This window comes from Drosophila eugracilis, unplaced genomic scaffold, assembly GCF_018153835.1.
Source record: "Drosophila eugracilis isolate 14026-0451.02 unplaced genomic scaffold, ASM1815383v1 contig_394, whole genome shotgun sequence".
Classification (NCBI taxonomy): domain Eukaryota; kingdom Metazoa; phylum Arthropoda; class Insecta; order Diptera; family Drosophilidae; genus Drosophila; species Drosophila eugracilis.
The window spans coordinates 301638-324644 of record NW_024573254.1 but is presented as its reverse complement, the minus strand read 5'-3'; the positions used below and the strand labels follow the sequence as shown (position 1 = coordinate 324644).

Sequence of the window (23007 nt, the reverse complement as noted above, 5' to 3'; positions counted from 1 at the left end):
CCTACTCTCTGGCTGATAAAATGCCGATAAGATGGGTAGGAATATGGAGATTTCGTTGAAGAGAGCGAGAGAGAGATTGAAGAGGAGTGTGTGTGAGATGTGCAATTGCCGGCAGAAAAGTTTTGCGTTGTTTGTAAACAATGGAACAGTTTTCTTAGGGCTGGCAATGCTTAAGATTTACCGTATGGCGCGAAAGTTAACGAATTTGAAATTTAAAAAAGGGTTTTTTGTTCATACCATTAAAAAGGTTGGTTTTAGGCCTTGTCATGTGTTAATTAGTTTGTAGGCCACTACTGGAAGAGTTGGTTTAAGCTGAAATAGTTAAGGGTTAAGAGTTAATATCTTAGTTAGTATAAAGTATATTAGTAAACTAAAAACTAAAAGTTATTTAATAACCTTTTTTTATCCATAACTTGTTACATGCTAATAAGGAACCTTAAACTAACATTAAAAAGAAAGATTCAAAAAGACTTTTCAGAAACCCATTACCAGCAGAAGTTGAATAATTTATAAAACTAACATTAAATTACCTTCTTAAAAATAAATTGTAATATGTTAATGAAAGATTTGCAAGCATTTCACGTGCAGCGACTTTGTTATTTAGGATTCAACTTTTGAACTTCTGCAGCTTCTTCTCCCACTCAATCTTAGTTGCAACAAAAAGATTCCTCTAAAAGTTCATCTCTCTTATTTGTACTTTTTCTACTTATATATATATATATACATATATATGGTTTTCGTCTGGTTCTCACCTTTACGCTTAAGTTGCGCCAATAAATTTGTGCACTTTCAATGCTTTTAGTGCTCCTACGGATTACCACACCTGCAGCTGCCGCCGCCCTCGCTCCATTTCCGCATCTTTGAAGCGCCATGCACTTCCTCTACTCCTTCGATGTTGGTCAAATGGGAAGTGGGTATTCCCTACTTGGCCAATGGCCACTAGCCATTGACCATCATCGTCGTCGTCATCATCATTAACGTCGTCAGCGACTTACGCAACTCTCTTTATCAGCAAAAAGCCACTGCAAGAAATTTCTTTAGTTAGCTTTTTCAGTTTAATCTTATTAAAATTTCAAATGTATAGTTACCCAAAGAGCTTTCTTATAGTGTAGCCTGAACATTGCTGGTTACTAGTTGGTAGCTTTGCTGCATGGCACGTTGCACGTTGCACGTTGCCCGGCGGCTTGGCCTGGTCTGGCGGAGTGTCGGCCTTTCAATAAACCGGCCATAAAAATAAGGAGCTGCCGGGAGCGGTTCGATGCCTTTGGCTTTGTTTTCGCACTTAATGCCGCCGCCATCGCCATCGCCACTGCCACCACCGCCGCCGCCGCCGCATCGGTGCTGAGCGTGACGGTAAATATAGTGAAGTGGCCTGGAAGCGACGCACTGCAGCAGCAGCAGCAGCAGCTTTGCCAGCAACAACAACAATCACTTTATTGCTGAGCCAAACACTGGCCCTCTTGCCAAGACCAAGTTGCCAAGTTTGCTCCTGGCCAGTTGGCCAGTTTTTTTTTTTTTCATTCGCCTTTTTTAGGCCTTGCCCCGGCAGAAAAGGGGAGCACAGCTAGTCGAGGTGTATTAAGTGAATCGGAAATGCCCCTAAAAAACATATAAGGGGATTAAAGGCATTATAAGTTAAGACCGGAAAACAACACTTCATTTTCAATGCAAGTGCAATCGGGAATGCATTTGATTTTTAATACAAAATGTAGGGAAAAACCAGGGATTTAAGTTGTTTTTTTGTTTTATGATAAAAAGTTAACTTTTTCTGATATATATATTAAAGATTATTTGAAAGCCTAAGCCTAAGCATTATCCTCTGTTATTAATAGCAGTCTGCTAGTCACCAGTTAGCCATAAATCCTCTTAAAAAAAAAGAACCTAAGGGTATTAAAAATTTGTAATTAGTTTTTAAGGTCAAATAATTGAATAATCTGCCAAGCAAAAAAAACAAAAATCGATTGTCAGCTTAAATGCACTTTTCACTGCCCTTAATTGTTACAATTTAATTAAATTAAATCATAAATTTGGTTATAAATTAAGTCATCAAATCATATAAAAATGAAGGCAAAAAAAAAAGAAAGGAAGGGGTTTCGGGTGGAGGAGGTCAGGTCGCCAACCATCGCTTGTTTACGGATTTGTGGGCCAGAAGTGCTTAATTGCCTGAAACAAGGCCCGAACCAGTTGGCCATGCCCATGCCCATGTGCAATGTGCAGCTATCTACCACCCCCTCCCCTTCCCTCCCCACTCTTCTCTTCTCTTGAATGTGGCCAGTTGAATATGGCCAAAATTGCCAACGGTCGTTGCAGCTTAATTGCTTTTTGTCCCGCCCTGCTGCACTGAAGTTTTGGCTTTAATGAGACAACAGCGACAACGACGACGACGACTTTGGGTCTGTGGACCGCAGTGCGTATGCGTAATTAACACAGAAATCAAACTCGGCTTTCGACTGACTCAACATACGGCTAGTGTGGCGCGCTCTGCAGGTGGAAATAGGAATAGGAATAGGAAAAGCAATGGCAATGGCAAAACAACAATATCACCAGGAATAACAAATACTGGGTCTGGAGTTTGGGTGTTGCTGGTCGGTCTCTCAGCTCAGAAATGAATGGCCTCAAGGGGATATATCGGTGGTGGATATATCCACAGATATTTCTACATATAACATGTGTGTGTGTGTGTGTGAGTGTTTGTGTCAGCTGGGGAAAAGCAACAAGCAGATCGACCCACGCACTGCGGAATACCAAATGAAAATGCCGCACTTTAACCCCCCGGATGGAGATGGATTTTTCAGGAATTTTTCGATTCACTTGTTAATTGAAAGATACACAGAGAAAAGGATAGAGAGAAGAGGGAGGGAGGAGGTGGTTAAAAGGATGCCACTGGAAAATGCAGACATATATTTCAGTTTTTTTGGAGCTAACAATTTTTGTTTTTGTCGGATTTTTAAGCTACAAAAATTGTATGGAAAGTCACAAAGTTAGCCTTTGAGTTTGTGTTTTTCCTTTGTTTTCTTTGATAAAACTTAATGATGGTTGATAATTCTGGGTATATATACGAGGTGTGTTCAAAAAGTAAGGTGACTTTTCAAATTTCTCGGGCAACATATTTTCGATTATCGTTTTTTTTGTTTTGTTATATTGGTACACTCTTCCCTAACATCTGTACCAAGTTTCAATGGAACATCCTCTTTTGTTTGGTTGTGAGAGGCGTAAAGTTACAAGTTGTTTTGCGAGCTCGGCGATTTTTTGCTATCGAAAAATATGGATCAAAGGATTTGCATCAAATTTTGTGTAAAAAATAAAATTAAGTGCTCTGAAACACTTGAAATGTTGACAGTGGCATACGGTGAAACTGTTCTGAGTAAAAAAAATGTGTACAAGTGGTACAAACTCTTCCAAGATGGCCGGGAAGATGCCAATGACCAGCCTCGCTCTGGACGCCCAAGCACGTCAACAACTGATGAAAACGTTCAAGCAGTGACGAAAATTGTTTTGGAAAATCGTCGAATCACTATCAGAGAAGTTGCTGAAGATGTCGGTATATCGCTTGGCTCGTGCCATGAAATTTTTTCAAACGTTTTGGGTATGAGTCGTGTGTCAGCGAAGTTTGTTCCGAAATTGCTGAATTTTGAGCAAAAGAACCGTCGCATGAGCATCGCTCAAGAGCTGTTGAATGACGTCAACGACGACCCAGATTTACTCAAAAGGGTCATAACTGGTGACGAATCATGGGTATATGGTTATGATATCGAAACCAAAGCCCAATCGTCCCAATGGAAGAGCCCAGACGGGCCAAGACCGAAAAAAGCAAAAAATCGCCGAGCTCGCAAAACAACTTGTAACTTTACGCCTCTCACAACCAAACAAAAGAGGATGTTCCATTGAAACTTGGTACAGATGTTAGGGAAGAGTGTACCAATATAACAAAACAAAAAAAACGATAATCGAAAATATGTTGCCCGAGAAATTTGAAAAGTCACCTTACTTTTTGAACACACCTCGTATATAATATATATATCAGAAACAAAAGTTTGTTTATGATTTTTTGAATTAATAAGAAGAAAAAAGCAAAAAACCCCAAAAAAAAACCTTAAAATTCTATTTTTTTAAGATAATTTTCCCCCTAAACATCCCTAGTTAGTTACTAAAACTAGTCTTCCCTTTGGTTTAACAATGCCTGAAGTACTCTTTGTATTACACAAAACAGGCTTCACATTGGCTTTTCCAACCAACCTTCTGCCGTCGAACTTTAAGCTCAACTCTACAGCGAAAATGGAAATGGGAATTCATAAATTATACAACATGAAGCTGGTAGTACACATGAAATATGCGAATTAGGATGTACAGAGGGGTGATGGGGGTACTACACCCAACCAACACCCATCTCTCAGTCGAAACCCATAACTCAGTAGAATTGGCCAGAAGGCAGTGTAGGTGTAGCCTCCCTCTGTAGCTGAAGTTAGAGCCTGTCTTTGGGTCTATATCAGTGTCCATCAACCGGGTGGAAAATGATGGGTGAAGATGTTGCTGCCTCCTACTTGGGGCATCATCATCATCCTGATGCGTTGCCAAGGCCAACTGCATATGTAGGGCTTCCTGGTCCAGGCCAAACTAATAAACCAACTCAATTAGGGAACGGACAAGGCCAAAAAAAACAAAAAAAAAAAAAAATGGCCAAAATCTGGGATAAGTCAATTGGTTAGTCTGGCGACTGTAGGATGCTCAGTAGGCTGGATATTAGATAAGCACCTACCAATATATATTGGCCAATTGGCCAAGTAAAGCTTTCACAAGTGACTTGTTTTTGCTAAAAAAAAAAAAAACCTTTCATTTAATCCTCTTTTTTTTAGGGATCTTTAATGGCCAGTAAGCCTTGTGTAGGCCAAACAAATTATAGGATTCCGCCTATAAATAAAACCAAAATAAAATTTTCTACCGCGCATTTTTGTGGCTGCCCAAAGGCTGTCCCAGAAGATATATATATAGATATACTCTATATGTATATGAATATCAATAAAATAAACTAATTGAATTAAAAGACCGTGGGCGTGTCGGAAATTGGGCGGTTTGAGAAATCAGGTCACTAAGTCACTAAAACCCACCGATTATTGTCGCACAACTTTGGCTGGGAACCGCTGCGCCTGTCGTTAGAAAAACCCAAATGCAGGTGGCAATTATTTATGCAACGACTGATTTTTACACATTTTACATAAGCTGACAGTCCAGATACACTGAGGCTTTGCAGTTTGCTAACTAAAATTAAATTTATAGAGAATTTTATAGACTTTAAGCAAGAAAATTCTTCATTTTCCTTGACTTATTTAATATATAGTTAATCTCATTTAAAATATATATATATATATGTATTAATACATACTCGTTTATAGTCTCCCTCTAATCGTTTCACTTGCCTGCTGTTTTAGCTTTTAGACAGGCAAGACTTTCTTGAATTGCGTATACGCAGCGTTGGCCAAGATTGTTTAATTGCTGCACTTAAGCGCAATTTTGTGGTGATTTTTAATTGCTGGCGGCCTCTTGAATCGATGTCAGTCCACAAGTAAGACTTATCAGCTTAAGTCTACCTCAAATTGATGGCAAATCGAAGTGTAGCTTAAAAATATTAAAAATAAAAGTTAGTTAGTTGAGAAATGATTGAAATTAGGTAGTTAATAATGATAAGTTCATGAAATTTGCTTCTAAAATGTATATACTCGTGTGTAGTTAGGTAAAAGTTATGGATTTTAACTAAGCGGTCAAAAAGTTGGTCTTATTAACACTTAACTTAAGTTTAGAGTAAGTGCTAATCATATTAAAGTATTATTAAACTAAAACTAAACTAAAGTTAGTAAAATCCCTCCATAAAAGCATCTTCCATCTCAATCAGGTTTTATCTCCATCAATAACCCTTAAAATTAAAAAAGAAAACAAACTAAAAATTAAGCAAAAAATATAAAAAATATCATTATGGCTTTTCCTCGCTTGCTTACCAATACTCATTACCGCTAAGAGAAAAAGAAGTGTAATGGAAAAGTCGGAAAATAGAAAAAAAAAAAAAACTTGCAGATTGCAGAACAAATTAACGCAGGGCGGCATGTGGGCGTGGCTTGTCGCTAGCACGCCCACTTGTCAAACGTTACTAAATCGCAGCTGTGGCATCAAGAGAAAAAATCATAATAATAATTCCAAGAAAATATGAAAATACAAGATGAAGACAACAAAAGGCGCACGAACAAAGGCGCGTTTCGAATCTGGCCAAAAAGATCTGGCAACATGGAGGTGTGGCCGCCTCTTTTTTTTTTTTTTTTTGCCTATTGATTTTCTAATTGAAGGTTAAATTTTAATGCTTTTGGTTATTTACATACATATAGCAGTTAATAGCGAGTAATATTAGAGCACTGCTCTAGTTTCGGTTGGCTAGGGGCTGCGCCCCCTTGTACAAGTTCGCTGAACCTCTCCCTATCTCTTTTTTTTTTTCCTAAACGCCATCTGTCGGTGGGTAGTGGTAAGATAGCCATTTAAGTTTCACACAGAAATTGAGGATGCCCTTAATGGCAGTTCTCTTAAGTGTTAGCTTAAACACCTTAAAGTGATTAACTTAAGTAACTAAAGCATTTAGATTTGATTAGGGTAAACTATCTTAGAGCTAAGAAAAAGAACTTAAAACTAAGAGAACTCCTAGGGGTATTCTTAGACATAAATCAGTTACATTAAACCTTACTTAGAGACTTTAAACAAGAACTTAAAGAGGAAAAGTAAAATCCATAAACTAATATTCATCAAAGCAGTGGTTAATAGTTCTTAAAAGTAAATACATAAATCTTCTGCTTGTTAGCCTTTCAAATTCTTAACTTAAACCTGACATTTGTTTTCTTTTTTTTTTTCAATTTTTAAGCATATTTTTAACTTCAACTTAGGTTGTTAGTCATATAATAATAAACAATCATCATGACTTGGTAGGTGGTCATCATACCAGTCTGTTCTGCTCATATATCCTTAGCCATTGATATCGATGGCCTGGGTGATGCGTCGCTGTCAGGGCATTTCGGTCATTAATCTTCGCCTTTTGCAAATTCCACGCGAAAGGCCAACAAAGGCGGGAATAGAAGAGACAGCATGTGTTATAATGGTCGTCGAGGCTGTTGTTATTGTTGCTGTTGGCCAAGTATTTAGGCAAATGTCGCCATCTCAAACCAGCGAAAAACTAAGACCCACATCGCTTATGGTAAATGGACAATGGACATGGCAACAATGACAGCGGTTTCAAGAGCAACTGCAACGGCTGTCAGTCATTGTCCATTGCGGGTGATGATACCTCTTAGTTTCTGGACATGACCATGTTGGTTATTTCGAATCTGAAAAGATGGAGATGTTTAGTTTAAAGTTCATGAAGTAAAAATATATAATATATTAACTAATCTCTATATCTATTTGATACAATTTTAGCTTACAAATTGCAAATAATCCTTAAACTGGTTAACAAAACTTTAACTAGAGTTTAGAAAGCTTTCTTTTTGTCAAAAAACGAAAACTTTTTTTTGGTTTTTAGCTTTTCCTTTTCTAGATCTAAAAAGGATATAACCATTTAGTCATGAATTGATCCTTTTGGTCTTTTACAAATAATATCCATATATCCCTTTTGTTTGGCTTTGTTTTTTGGCCCGTTGTCTGCGCCTTTTTGACCCACATAGACGTGAAATGTTGCGCCTGACTGGACACAGCACAGCACAGTGGGTTGGTGGACTGAACTGAATGGGTGGATACTCTCCATGGACTCCATGGCAAAAGGACATTGAGATGGCAATGGCTCGCTGCACTTGGCTGGCCACGACTGCTTGTCCTGTATTGGCATTGCAATTATACAAATTAATGTCGGAGACAAAAAGCTCGCAGATTGCGTCGCCCGCAGAGTTGGCATTGTGTGTGTGTGTGTGTGTGTAGTAGTTAGTGTGTGTGTATTTATCGCTGGGTTTTAACAATGAAGGGGGAGGAAGAAATGGGAATGATGGGCGGTAATTGAAACATCACGCCATTACACAATGGAATAACAACAATAGCAACAACATAGATGGGCAGAGAGAGTGGTGGCTCATCATCAATGACAATGACAATCGATGATTGCCGCTGCATCGGGAATTCACTTCCCTTCGCAAGTTTTACACTGAGCCAAAACAAGATTAAGAAATTAATAAACTTATACTACTTTATAGTATCCTTACTAAAAATGCAAAACTCGATAAACACCCCTCAAAATTACCATATTATGTCCATAACTTGGTCATTGATAGACGAAATGTGAAGCATTTTAATTCGTAATTTTCTTAAAGTCTTCATTTAAATCTAAAATTATTGAAATTTTATTAAAAACAAAAAAGAAACAAACAAATGAGCAAAACTTACGAAGAAAAAAGGGAAATTGTGATTGCCAAAAGAGAGACATCAAATATATTTCAACCTTAAACGATTCCAAATCCTCCTCCTTCTGGATCTGGTTTATTTTCTGGGGCTTCGAGGAGCGCAAATTAATTGTATAAATCAAGCTTATTATTTAATTGCATATTGCTGAAGCATTCGAAAATTTTGACACCATCAGTTTTAGTTTTTTGCTTTGCATTCGTATTTTCGCTCGCAGCAAGCGGGAAAATCGCGATTTGGGTTGACAAAATCGCGTTGTTTGCATCCTTTCGGTGGATCGACAATTGGACAGTTAGTGAAGGTCGCATATAAATCGGAATCGCACTTGACACTGGCGCATGGCACGTTTGGAACCTTACGAATCTGACCGGGCATCATAGTCGTATAACCGTCTAACACACACCTGCCGGGATAAGCTGAAACCGGGAAAAATTAAATCGTACACATTTCTTAAAAACTTTATCTTTGGTTTAAAAGTTTGAGTTATGATTAAGTATATAAAAGCAAATCTTTAAATCTTCTTATTTTGCAAGTGATTTATGATAGGGAATCTTTGTTTAAAGACATTGAACCCCTTAAACTTACTGGGATTGGTCAGTTTAACCCTAGAAATGCCAGCCAGGGCTCCTTGGCCTCCCAGTATGATGATCAGGCAGACTAAAAGTCCAGCGGCGACGGTAAAGTTCGGCATTCTGTTTTTCTTTGATTTGTGTAAATCCCTGGAATCTATGGTTGATGCTGTTATTAACTTGGATGCTGATCCGCAAGTTCTGTTGTATGGGAACCAATCGAAACGTTTTATATACAGTCGGGTCGTCGGTTATCTGAAGTCAAAGTCCCGGAATGAGGCGGGGCAGTTCCATGGCAAGCTCCTTTTTCCGACTACCCGATCTCCGGATTATCTCCCCGTTTGACCTTTTCTTTTATCAGCGGGTTATTGATTATTTAATTATATTTACTCAAAGATTATTACAGTCGGCGGGGAAAGCTTATCATGTTTCTTTATCTTTCCTATATATATATATATATATATTTTTATTTTTTGTAATTTCCTTAGTTGAGTGTTTTTGAATCCCTGCGATCAACGAAGTGGTCCCGCAATGGTAACTTAACTTGACTCATCGGTTATTATCGATTTTTCGAGAAAAAAAAATAGCTTAGCAGCAATGAACTTAACTTGAAAATGATTATTCATATCTCTTAGGCAATTTCAAAAATATTTTTGGATTTAAGAATTCTGCAAGAACACTTCCTATAAAAAGTTTTAGAAGACATCTTCGCACTTCTTTTCTCATAAAAATAAAATAAAAAAATTCAAACAAAAAACATCTTCTGATCTGGATTACTTGACATCTGACCATCTCTGGGAGTCGTTGTTAACACTAAAATAAACACTAAATTAAAAAAAAAAAAAATGGTAAACGCAACGCCTTTTGTCCGATCGCCAGCTTAGCTTCCGTAGTAGTTCCACCAGGAGCGGCCTGGCTAACGATTCTTCTTGCGGTTGATTAGCTTTTTAAAAACGTAGGAGGAGTGATTTACTTGATACTCTGCCTCGGCGGTGGTGGAGGGCAGCTTTCCGCTAGCCAACGTTGCCACAGGCTCAGTCAGTGCCTTTCTTTTGGCAATCAATGTAGGCGCTTCGATAGCATCCACCCAGGAGACGCCGAAGTCTTCTCGCGCCTTCATGCTGACCACATTTTCACCAAATGCTTGAGCTGGTACTTCATTGGCCAATTGTATGCCTTCGGAATCCTCAAGCAACGGGTCCAGCTTTGCCTCGTTTTGGTTTTGGCGTACCCTAAGGCTTTCGAGCCGTGCTCTTTGCTCTTTCATATGTGCATCCCGCCACATGGGTATCTTCATGACGAACTCGTCACAGTGGAACTCCTGATCCTCCGACATTATCGTGCTATATGGAAACGTAGCGGTGCTGAATCTAGACTTAGATTTAACCGATTTCGCAGTGGCCTTGCTGGTGTCTGTGGGGTGAACAGATGTTTAGGGTTTTTCTAGTCGTCGCCGGCTGTGGTGCACTGGGTGGTGGGGGATAGATTAAATTTGTGACTGATCTTTCCTTGATAGTTTTCTTAAGAGCAACCTGGGACTGGTGACTCTGGCTAAGAAGCTCTTTCAACGTGATCCTTCACTGTTTCTACCTGGATCTAAATCTTGATCCTGCTCTCTGAAGCACATTGTTAAAGTCAAAGCCATAATAATTATAAAGAAACTTACATGTGTATTTTTCTAAGTGCAATCCTTCACAACTTCTCCGCCATTTTGTCTTATTGTGTGCTTCCTCGGAATTGGCAATGCCAAAACAAGTGGCGCCGTCTTCAGCTTGATAATGCTTTTACTGACCGTTTCAAAAAATAAGAAAAAACATAAAAGAAAACCCCGCTGTGCGTTTCTACGTACATACATATATTTGTCCTGAAGGTTGGCTGCACTTTTGCCCCCGACTACGATTTCGAATTTGGGTGTCCGACTCGCTCTCCTTGGCGGAGGTTCTCCGGTTGACAGTTGGAAAATGCTAGCAATTTCCCAGCGTCGCCTTGGTTGCGAAATCTCTGTGTGTATTGTTGGAGTGTATGTGTGTGTTTGCTCCCAGGCGGACAGCCAGCTGTGGGCTATTACATAACGCTCCCTGGCCCGCTCTACATGTGAACCACACCAGAATACAGTTGAAAAAAAAATAGTTTATAGAATTTGAACTTTAATTTTTAGATATTAGAACTTCTTAATACTTCTTATTAACAGGTTAAACACTTTAATACGCACTTTAATACACACTTTAAAACTTTTAATGCACTTTTCCTATTATTCAACCGCTCTTGCTAACCGCCAAAAAGCAAATGACGCTATTCATCTTCTTTATTCACCACGCTCATCCGCCAGCGAGATAGATATATACGTACATGCAGTTGATCTTTTAGGCTAATGCATACGGTAGAAAAGGATAACCATACTAAACAATTTCTCTGCTTCCTTATCCTCGCTTATCCGTCAGCGAAGGAGAAACATGTGATCTCTTAAGCTAATATATATGGTAGAAAGGGATAACAATTTGAAGCTTACAGTTAACTTGGGATATTCTGTTTTATTCTAAGTATGTGTTATGCTACGTGAAGTACAGTGGGCCTACCACAATAGTAAATATTTAAAATAAAAATTAAAAAATAATCATATTAACTTGAATCTTAAAAGCGAAGCGAAGCTATTTTTATAAAACCAATTAAAGACAAAAATTATAAAACCATTGTTAAAAATAAATATAAATAATTTCTCTCGGTGCTTCTATCTGTCCCTCGTCACGACAACGCACAAAGTGCGCATAAATTGCGAGCGACCCACAAAAAATTGTTAACCAACAACAAAAATGGCTTAGATCAGAAAACACAAATCAAAAGCCAACAAAAAGGCCTTTCGGGCCTTTCGAAATGCGGTGCAATCAGAGAGGCAGGTCTGCTGCCAGGTCCTCAACAGGCCCCACAAAAAACAGGCCCACAAAACTCTATGCCCCCCAGTTGCAATCTCTATGTCTATGGCTCCCACTCTCTCGGTTAAAGCGCCCCGATCCAAACCGATCCGATCCAATCTGCCCAATTTCCGCGCCCATTTGGCGGCGGCTGCGTGAGAACTAGCAAAAAAAATAACAAATGGTAACTGAGAAGTTGGCATCTAGTCGGTTGGTCATATACTCATTAGGTATTAAGGGGTTAAAATGTGATATATTTATTAGTAAAATATTATAATTTAACAATTTCTTAGCTTCCTTAATGCTAAGTTTAAAAATATGTCTACTTTGACCATTAAGAAGATAATTTGTTAGGTTATTTCTTACAGAATTTAGTTATTATTATATAAATTGCTTCCAGAATTCAATCCCTTAAGTCTAGGAATAATCTATATAAATAATTGATCAATATTTTTCTAAATAATTAAATTTTTAAACCATTATTTCCCAACAAAAAATGTGTATTATAGCTACAAATCTAAGGAAGTTTACATTCTCAAGTTAAGCTACTCTGAAACTCCCCTAAAAAATGCCTTAAAAATCTTAAATATATCTAATTTAACATTAGAATATTTAAACATTTACTCAAACATATTATTTTCCTTATTACAATCATTAACTTTCCATGATAATAACCTCATTTAAACATTACCATTAACATTGCCCAAATAGCAAAAACCAAAAGCATTCTCTTGACCTCTTAGAGCTTTTCTGTCAACAAAAGCAGTTAGTTAATTTATCATAATTTCCTCAGTTTTCCTATTTATATATATGTACATATATATTCTTAATTAGAAAGCTCTATAAAGTACTGGCCATTATGCCCACTTAATATACGAGGTGTGTTCAAAAAGTAAGGTGACTCTTCAAATTTCGCGAATTTCAAATTTTTCGATTATCGAAGTTATATTATTAGAAGTTATACGAGTTGTGTTCAAAAAGTAAGGTGACTTTTCAAATTTCAAATTTTTCAAATTTTTCGATTATCTTCAGTTTTGGGAACAAGAAAAAGTCACATGGGGCCAAATCCGGTGAATATGGTGGCTGAGGCATTATTGTGGTGTTGTTTTTGGCCAAAAAATCCAAATCCTTTGATCCATATTTTTCGATAGCAAAAAATCGCCGAGCTCGCAAAATAACTTGTAACTTTACGCCTCTCACAACCAAACAAAAGAGGATGTTCCATTGAAAGTTGGTACAGATGTTAGGGAAGAGTGTACCAATATAACAAAACAAAAAAATCGATAATCGAAAAATTTGAAATTCGCGAAATTTGAAGAGTCACCTTACTTTTTGAACACACCTCGTATATCAAATGCGTGGTATGAAAAGTCTGTAAAAAGTTGAACACAAAAAGTCCGCAGGCTGGGCCCGAAAACAAAAAAACCAAAACAAAAACAAAAAATATGCAACGCACCGGGTGTGGTGAAAAATGGAAAATATAGTGGGATGGGGGAGGTAGAGCGGCGGCTATCCATTAATAAAGCACTTGACAAGAGCCACGTGAATGATGTTATGCCGGGGCAGAGGGCATGGCTCCTGGAAATGAGAACAAGTCGAGGAAAGACTTCGCTAGTTCAGCAAGCCAAAAGCGAACTCACCTTGTCCGCTGGCATTTCCTTTTTGTCGTCTTTTGGACATTTGGACAAATTTCCAATTAAACAATCGATATGATTAACACGAAAGGCAATGAGGCGTTGGATTGCAGGAGGCGTGGCGACGATGGCGGCGGCGGTATTGCGTAGAGCGGGCGCGCCTGCGCGTTGCCTGCTTTGCCAACTGATGAAAACCCGTTCTCATGGCTGCTGCCACTTAATTTTTCTTCTTTTTGTTTTGTTTTTCCAATGATTTTATTTTTTTTCACCATTTTTGTTGTTGTATTTTATTTTTTTGCCACACATATTTTTTTTTTGAGAGCAAACCGGCGACGTCGGCGGCTGCCTGCAGTCGTATAAATAGGCCCAAAGAACGGCTAACCGAGACAGTTACCAATCGCAATCCGAATCGAACTGAGTCGCATTTTTTTAAGTGAAAAACCTACTATAACAACAACAAAAACTACAACAATGGCATTCAAGGTGCGTGGTTGCCTTTTTGCCACTGACACAGGGATTGACATGGAAAAAGGAGTCAGCAAGTCAGCCAGTCAGTCAGTCTGCCAGTCAGGATACAAAGATACAAAGATACAAGCTGCCTGCAGCTGTTATCCTTTCTAACATCAACAAAGAAGAGGCACTCCTTGATTTTCCCTTTTGCTGGCAGGATAACTAGGTTGACTGGCTCTTGGCCAGGCCACAACTCGACCCCATCTTGGCCAATTGAAAGTGCATTTCAATCTCGGCTCAATTCGCAATTGAAATTCAATGTCCAAGGCAATGGAAAAATGAGAGCAAGACCAACACGCATGCTAATTATGCGATTGTTTAGAAGCTGCTAATTATGAGGCCTTAAACTGGTTCAGGATTGCTGGTTATGGCTAAGAAATATGAGGTCAAAAGCATAGATAGTGAAAAATTGAAGTTTATTAAGAGTTAATTTGTGAGTAAACCAGCCAGGATTTATATAGTTAACCAAACCACTTTCATTTATTATTTTTTATTAACACTAAAAGTTGGTTAACATTTCACTTTTTGTGTAGTTTTCCTTTTTAAAAGCCAATAGTTTATGGGTAAATATGTCTGCATATTTATTTTTTACATTGCTGGCAGTTTTCCGGTTTCTTTTCCCTCCCCCTTAACAGTTTACGATTTACTTAGCAATATGGCATATATATATTTTTTATATTGAATAGATAGCTTTGTATGTCTTTCGATTAAGCGATAGACATCGCTTCTGCAGCAGCAGCAGCAGCAACCTTTCAAGGTTATATATAATCCAACTATTTGCCAGAAACAAACTTTAGCAACTTAATTAAAAGTTTGTTCGCCTGCAATTTCCTGTTGAGCTTCTTCGAACTGCGACAAAAGCCAGACAGACACAGGGAATTTATATGCCAGCATAATGCATAAATATTACTCATCCGCAGGTTGTACTCTCCGTTGTCCTTCTGGCATTGATTGCCTGCACCCAGGCGAAACCTGGTGGTCCGGCTGCCTATTCGATCAGTGCTCCTAGTGTCGATCATGCCTCTGTTGGTAGCACTCAGGAGCATACTGTTAAGGGTCATTATGGACAATCCTCGCAATCGGACTATGCCAGCCAGGTTCAGACCGCCCATTCGCAATCCCATGTCCAGCGTTCGAGCATCAGCAATGATGCTGGTCTGGCGCCCGTTGCCGCTCATGGTTATGCAGGTGAGTAAGGGATCTAGTTATCTATACTAGATCTATGAGATCCATCAAGTATCCACTGAATCCACTGAAAGATACACCGCTAAAGCACCATTCAGCACAAGCTCACACCACTCACAGTCACCATTGTTTGCCTTTTTGCACGTAGTTCCAGTGAAGGTTCAGGTTTTGACCTCAAAAAGGGAAAGAAAATATGTTTATAAATTGATAATTCGTATAAAAAATACGAGGTGTGTTCAAAAAGTAAGGTGACTTTTCAAATTTCGCGGGCAACATATTTTCGATTATCGTTTTTTTTGTTTTGTTATATTGGTACACTCTTCCCTAACATCTGTACCAAGTTTCAATGGAACATCCTCTTTTGTTTGGTTGTGAGAGGCGTAAAGTTACAAGTTATTTTGCGAGCTCGGCGATTTTTTGCTATCGAAAAATATGGATCAAAGGATTTGCATCAAATTTTGTGTAAAAAATAAAATTAAGTGCTCTGAAACACTTGAAATGTTGACAGTGGCATACGGTGAAACTGTTCTGAGTAAAAAAAATGTGTACAAGTGGTACAAACTCTTCCAAGATGGCCGGGAAGATGCCAATGACCAGCCTCGCTCTGGACGCCCAAGCACGTCAACAACTGATGAAAACGTTCAAGCAGTGACGAAAATTGTTTTGGAAAATCGTCGAATCACTATCAGAGAAGTTGCTGAAGATGTCGGTATATCGCTTGGCTCGTGCCATGAAATTTTTTCAAACGTTTTGGGTATGAGTCGTGTGTCAGCGAAGTTTGTTCCGAAATTGCTGAATTTTGACCAAAAGAACCGTCGCATGAGCATCGCTCAAGAGCTGTTGAATGACGTCAACGACGACCCAGATTTACTCAAAAGGGTCATAACTGGTGACGAATCATGGGTATATGGTTATGATATCGAAACCAAAGCCCAATCGTCCCAATGGAAGAGCCCAGACGAGCCAAGACCGAAAAAAGCAAAAAATCGCCGAGCTCGCAAAATAACTTGTAACTTTACGCCTCTCACAACCAAACAAAAGAGGATGTTCCATTGAAACTTGGTACAGATGTTAGGGAAGAGTGTACCAATATAACAAAACAAAAAAAACGATAATCGAAAATATGTTGCCCGCGAAATTTGAAAAGTCACCTTACTTTTTGAACACACCTCGTATACTTACATCTTAAAAAATAGTTAATCTTAAAGATATTTTATGGGAAAAAGCAAAAAACAAAGAAAGTTTCCTCCAAAAATTGCTCAAAATTCAGTTTTTCTCACTTTTTGAACTCACTTTTTTACTTTTTAAAATTTTTTCCTAATTTTTGTATATTCCTTAAAAATATTTATAATATTAGATTATATTTAATTCGATTTTTTTCAACCATTTAAAACGAAATAAAAACCCTTTTTTAGTCAGCAACCTGCCATCACTGCTTAGTTAACACTTTTAACCCAACAAAAATTAAAATCTTAACCCAAACAAAAAAAAAACCAAAACCAAAAGCTGCTCCGGCCCATGCCATCGCTGCTGCTCCGGCCTATTCCTTGGGCTATGCTGGACACACGGCTCCAGCTCAAATCCAGGGCGTAGCCTATGGCGGACATTATGGAGCCACGGCACCGGCTATTCAGATCTCCGGACTGGGACACTTGGGTCATTCCGTGCAATTGGGTCACTCCCTGGGACTGGGAGGCTACAGTGGCTATGGAGGCTATGGATATGGCGGATATGGTTCTTATAGTGCCGCTCCAGCCATATCGCATGGATATCTGGCCCATGCCCCAATCGCCGCTGCACCAGCTCCGGTTGTTAAATATGCCGCTGCTCCTTCGTACGGTAGGTGGTGACCAGGAATCTGGTTGGGATTTGAGCTTGCAAGTATCCCAAGTAACCAGTTTCCTGTATCCAGGACTAACCTGAAAGCTAATCCCATTTCACCGATCTAACTCTTCATGCACTCTTCTTATGCACTTTTCGCACCGCTTCCTTGTATATGCCCCGAAAAAATGTTTTCTGTTTCCTCAGCGATTTTCCACTAATTTCTGGCAGGAGTTTTCCCCCCTCCCCCTGAGTCTGAAAAGCAAAACTTTATTGTGTTTTCGCTATGCTGGCCAAGTGCACTTGGCAAAAACAAACTTTCCTTCTCCTGGTGTGGCGTACAAAGAACAAGTTTCGCTCCATCAGGACTCTGATGTGTGGGGTAGACTCTTCTCCTGAGCTAGTCGTGCCACCAAAGTTAGTTAAGGAGGGGGTAAAGGGATTTACACTACTTACAGATCGTTTTGATGCAGTAGATTGTGGCGAAAGCCAAGAGGAAAAACTTTCCCCTCAAATTGTTTTAAGTTGTGGAAGGTGGTGGTTGGGAAAACCATCACACAGGTGATAAGGCATTATTACGGCTTAAAAATTTAAAGGTTAAAGCCCTCAAAGAGATCATTGCTATTGCCTCCAGCAATCATAAGGATACCCTAAACAGCCTTAGGCAATCGATATAGCCACACCAACATTCCGGATTGGGATCCACCCAACCACATAGAGCCAAACAAAAAAGGGATAATCGGTTTTTGGGTCCGTCCGCAATCGATTTGTCTTCCTAGAAAACAGATATATAACTTGCTTGGTTGGTTGGGAATTCAGCGGTGAGGTAACCACCCCATCACTCCCATAGTGTAATCAATCATTCATCGCCTGCCTATCTATCTATCTATCTATATATCTATTCGTTTTGGCGACGGCTTTAAAGCTCCGGTCAAGCAGTGTTCAACATGCCAAAATGTTTGTTACCAAAAACTGCATCCGAAAAAATGCTGCTGATTCAGCCCCAGGACCAAGTTTCAAGTCAGTGAGTCACTCCCAATCACCGATTTGGCCAAGTCATCGCAGTTCCCTTCGGTGTCACTGGGATGTCACTTGATTGATGTTGTCTGACGCCCTTCCAGGTTTTGTGTTTTCAATGCACTGAGAGAAATATTTATATAAAGTTTATTTTTAGTGGGTTATAGTCTTTAATATTTATTTTACTTACTGATTTAACATGTCCATCAGCTTTATATTGCCTGCTCTGCGGGAGTTTTTCAAGCCATGCACGTTTCCCAGGGCTGTGGGTTGGCAGTTTCTTCAAAAGAACAGCACACTGAGAGAAAATAAGGGAATATTTTAGTTTAAAAGTGCCAAAAAGCAAAGTAACTCAAGAAATTAGGTTTACCTTTCACTTTTCCTACCCTTTTTTGCTGCTAAATCAAAAGATTTTCCCAAGCAAATCTACTAGTAACTTTCTTTCAGTGCAGCAATGTTGCGGCACAAACCATGCTGGGTGGGTGGACGGATGGTATCGTCAGGCCTTGTCAGGTGGTTGCCGTTGACAACCTTTAAGTGGCGCAATGGTTGGAGAAGCCCCTGGGCTCCTTACAGTGTATTGTCCAAACAATGGACTCGATGCTAATTTGGGGAAGCTCCATCTCTACCCTCTATCCACCACAGCGACCCATCTCGAGACCCTCTATCCACCTCGGCGACTATCTCTCTTTTCAGTCCAGCCATCTGTCCCTGTCTATCTATCTTCTCTTTTCTACTATGTCTATGTCTCTTTTGCGTTTGTGTTTGTGTTAAAAGACCTGCTAACGTTTTGAATATGTTGTTGTGTTGTTTACTACCACTACCACTACTACAACTACCATCACCACCAACGACTAGCTCCTGGAATCATTGGACATGGCATTGGATTGGCCGCCCCCGCTTACGCAGCCCCCGCCTATGCTGCCCCTGCCTACGCTACGCATCTAGCTGCCCCAGTGGTTAAGTGAGTATCCTAGCTAGCAGAATTATATTAATAAGGCGGCTGCCTCATAATCGCCACCCCCCCCCCATCTGGGTTTTCTTTCTTTCTTTTTTAGGGCCGCTGTTGCCGCACCCGCCCTTGTGCATACATCGGTCTCTGGTCATGGTATTCACTATGGCTACTAGGGGATCCATCGCTTACCGCCCACCGCACCGTCACTTAGCCCGCTCCCCCGTGCTACTCCTACATTACCAATACACACTCAAGCATACACACACACACACACACACAAGTACAGATACCGCCGCCTACTATCCCGTTTGGCTAACTAACACTAATAGGAACAATAATACCCAGAGCGTGTCAACGTTAGCTGTTCGCCTTAATTAAAACTCAATTTGTTAACTGCACCGAGAAGAGCCTGTGACCTGTGAGAGGCGACGGCAGCGGCGGCGGCGGAGCCTCACCTGACCTCACCTGGGCAACGATGATGGAAGCCAGCGATGCCGCACGCTTCACTCTGCTCCGCTTTTTTCTGTATTATTATTATGGTTTTTTTTTGTGTGTTTTATTTTTCCTATTATCGTGTTGTTAGCCCGGCCCCAGAGCTTAAACTTATAGCCACCCCGCCCTCCTCTCAACCACCAACCCTCCTGTGTGTGAGTGTTTTGTTTTTTTTTTTATCGCGGTTGAATTTACGTTGTATTTAAACTTATTTTGTAAACTGAAACGAAATGCATGTGGAAATGTTGGAAAAAATAAACTCATTGTTATGAACTGGCTGGCTGGCAAATGATGACATGGCAGGGAGGAGGACTCGAAGGACGTTTTTTTTTTCGCCTGTCGCATATATGATATATGATATATGATACATTGCAAGAGCACAGTTGCAGTGCTGCATGCTTTTTTTTTCTTACTATACTTTTGGCCATGATGCAAAGCAGAAGCAGGCTGAGATTTATATGCCACGCATCAGTTGATCAGCATACTTTATGGGGCATAACACGCTCAATATGCGTTTCATATGGTTAAAGCTAAAAGTTACTACTCTTAGTATTATATACTATCCCTATGAAACGCACTGTTTGGTGGCCATAAATATATGTATGTATCTAGCGAATGTAGTCCAGCAAAATAGCAAGTGAAAGTGCAAAGGCCCAGAAAACCAATTTACGTCACCATCTCGCACATGGGGGCAGGGCACATGGCCCCCGAAATAGATGATAACCCGTTTATTTTCGGTCCTGGCCTAAAATATTGCCTAGAACATAGAACATATCCCTAGCAATTCGATGGCTATTCAAAATGTCACTGAGTTCGCGATGGAGAGTGAAAGTCGAAAGTTGGAGCTAGCCAAAGCTAAGTTGAATGATGGCGTTGAGCGGCGAGGGACGACAGCTTTAAGGGCCATCAACAAGGATAACTCTAAGCCCGGGGATAACTGCAGGGGGGCGGGTAGGCGTTCTTAGCTTTTCCAGAGAAAAATCTGGAATATAAATAAATCTTTTCACGCGCATTTTGTGTTAATTAAAGTGGCCTGCCTGCTGCATGTTGACTTCCCTGGAAAAATTCATATTTTTATCTTTTTTTTTAGTTTATTTGTGATAAAAAATGAAACTAACAACTGTTTTCTGCGGAATTTCTCCTTTTCTCTTAATTATTTATTCATTTTGATTGACTGTTTAAATAATAAGCAAGGCTTGCTTATGATTTTGTGGCTTAAAAGTTGGAATTATTTAACATTTAAAAGCTGCCAAGCTGGCTAAGCTGTTGAGTTAATTGATTAAGTAAAAAATTAGCTTGTTTTAAGATATAACTAAAAGGATTTCTGCACTCAAAAAATAGTATAAAACATAAATTATAAAATTCTTATTTAGATATTTAACAAAAACGCACTTTTTTTTAAAGAAAATTGGCAAAGTTTGAAGGAGATTTTCTAGCAACTACAAAATTTTTCCAATTTGTCAACCAAATTTACTAAAATTCTTAATAAATCCCTAAATTTGATAGCCATTTCTTTGTTAATCTATAAATAAACAACAAAATTTCTATTTCTATTTATACAAAAATAATTTCCAAGTGACATTTTCCTTGACATTTATTATAAACAATCAGTAACCACACTATATAAGCATTTTCCACTTGCCAATTGCTGGCCACTTGGGACCGAAAGTTACTTCCTAATTATGCAGCTAATTAGGAAACTAAACTAGAAGTGCTAGTGCTAGTTTGTTCTCTCTCTCTCTCTCTTTTTTGAGAGGGGAATTTTCCTAGTGCAATTTTCGTGTTTTCCCAGGACATGCAAAGTTGGCCACAGGTGGGTAGTGCGAAAGCGAAGCACTATGGCTAGGAAACCTCCAAGGGAAAACACTTTGTTTATCTTTGTATCTGAATGCTGTGCTTTGTTTTGCCAGTTCGTTTGGGGAAATGAACAGGATGCGGTCCTACGCATACATAGATACAAACACACTCACACTCACATATATAGACACAGGCAGGATCCTTCCTACTAACAGGATACGCACGCACACGTGGGCTTATTTAGTAACTATATTTGCACTGCGTCTCTCATTCGGCTAGTTTTTCAATTCTTTTTCCATTTTCTTTTTTTTTTTTTTGTTTTTTTCCTATATGCTTCTCTCTTTTTTTCTTTTTTGATTTTTCCTTTTTTTGCTTTTGGTATGCTTTTGCCTAGCTGGCCTGTTTGCTTTTTCCTGTTGGCCGGTGTTTGTGTATTTGCCTGGCCGGACACTAAATTGGAATTTTCCATGCAAATATGGCCAAGGAAAATGGGGTTGCTTTTTGGTCGCCTTCTGTGTCGTTTTTTCAATTAATATTTGGTCTACAAATTAAATTAGTTTCGATGATCACTAACTCTCTCTCTCTCTTTAAGATTTATTAGCCTTCATGTTGTGTGGAAATGGCTTAGTCAGCGTGTCGTCTCCCTGGCTAATGCATTTGTCGTGTTTTGGCTTTCGGATATCGGTGATTGCCATATTCCGGTTTTTGCCTCGTTTTGTACTTGGCAAGCCAAGCTGCCACTTACTGTTTACATTGGCCCGCAACGGCAGGTGTCCTGCCAAGACTGAAAGACCCCTTCAAGGACATCCTCTTTTTGCCAGCAGCCCCCTTAGGGGGCCATTCGATTGTCACCTGTTGGCCAGAATGCTGCTTGGAGGCCCAAAATTGCATAACACTCTCGTTCTCTCATTCTCTTAATTGTTTGTGGCAACACAAACAAGTGCAACGCCCAGAATTATGTCTATATTGCCTGTGGCAAGGTCATGGTTTTCCTGCTTCTAAGTGGGGTTAACTCAGCTAGAGAGTCTCTAAATATTGGTAAGCATTTTTGGTAGTAATTCCTTGTTTTAAATGGTTTTTAAAAGTTAGGCAATGGTTTAAGTGGTTGATTTATAAATTGTTAGGAAAATTCATGAGATTTCCCATAACAAAAATCAAAGTTTTTCAAGACCAAAACCCAACCAGATTATAGCCATAACTACTTTCAATTCCACTCATCTTTTATTAATATCTTTTTCTTCCAGTGCAGTTATGGATGCACACGTGGCAAGTGGCCACTCAAAGGATTCAATGTTTCGCCATATATGTTTGCATTGGACTTTGCTATCCACTGGCCTCATCATCAGCCTCATTCACATCCACTTTCTCAATCCTCATCCCAATTAGTTGGCCCGCCACCCCCGACCCACGGGGTAGCCAAGGCAATTGTTTCCATTCATTGTTGCCCCAAGGCGATCCAAGGGGTACACACACACACACACACACACACATACACATGTATGTATGTATGTTCAAGGTGCAAGCCAGAGTGGAGGTGTGGCAGCCACCACCATTTCCATGGATATCTATTAATACCCCCACAATCGAAATTCGCTGCGGCTGTGGCGAGCGAGCAGCAGAGGCTTTGGATAAATGGATCTGGGATCTGTTGGTTGAAGGAGGGGAAGTTGGGATGGACTGTGCCCCGTGCCACGATGAGATTA

The 23007-nt window shown here is 39.5% G+C and overlaps 2 protein-coding genes across 3 annotated transcripts; one reads left to right on the top strand and one right to left on the bottom strand.

Annotated features, from left to right (window-relative positions):
• Positions 1-8185: 8185 nt before the first annotated feature.
• LOC108109930 lies at positions 8186-9431 on the bottom strand. Of its 2 annotated transcripts, XR_001772541.1 has the most exons (3): positions 9001-9431; positions 8401-8831; positions 8186-8340 (listed from the first exon to the last, which is right to left on the bottom strand). XR_001772541.1 is itself a non-coding variant. In XM_017218729.1 (2 exons), exons 1-2 carry the CDS (start codon positions 9104-9106, stop codon positions 8596-8598), a joined length of 342 nt encoding a protein of 113 aa, XP_017074218.1. In that variant the 5' UTR covers positions 9107-9431; the 3' UTR covers positions 8186-8595. The 2 variants fall into 2 exon arrangements, 1 of the variants encoding a protein (XP_017074218.1); XM_017218729.1 differs by having other exon boundaries at positions 8186-8831.
• Positions 9432-13936: 4505 nt separating this feature from the next.
• LOC108110008 (cuticle protein 21.3) lies at positions 13937-22705 on the top strand. The gene is made up of 5 exons (XM_017218846.2): positions 13937-14010; positions 14958-15225; positions 16729-17061; positions 18919-19024; positions 19119-22705. Exons 1-5 carry the CDS (start codon positions 13999-14001, stop codon positions 19186-19188), a joined length of 789 nt encoding a protein of 262 aa, XP_017074335.1. The 5' UTR covers positions 13937-13998; the 3' UTR covers positions 19189-22705.
• The last annotated feature ends 302 nt before the right edge of the window (positions 22706-23007 follow it).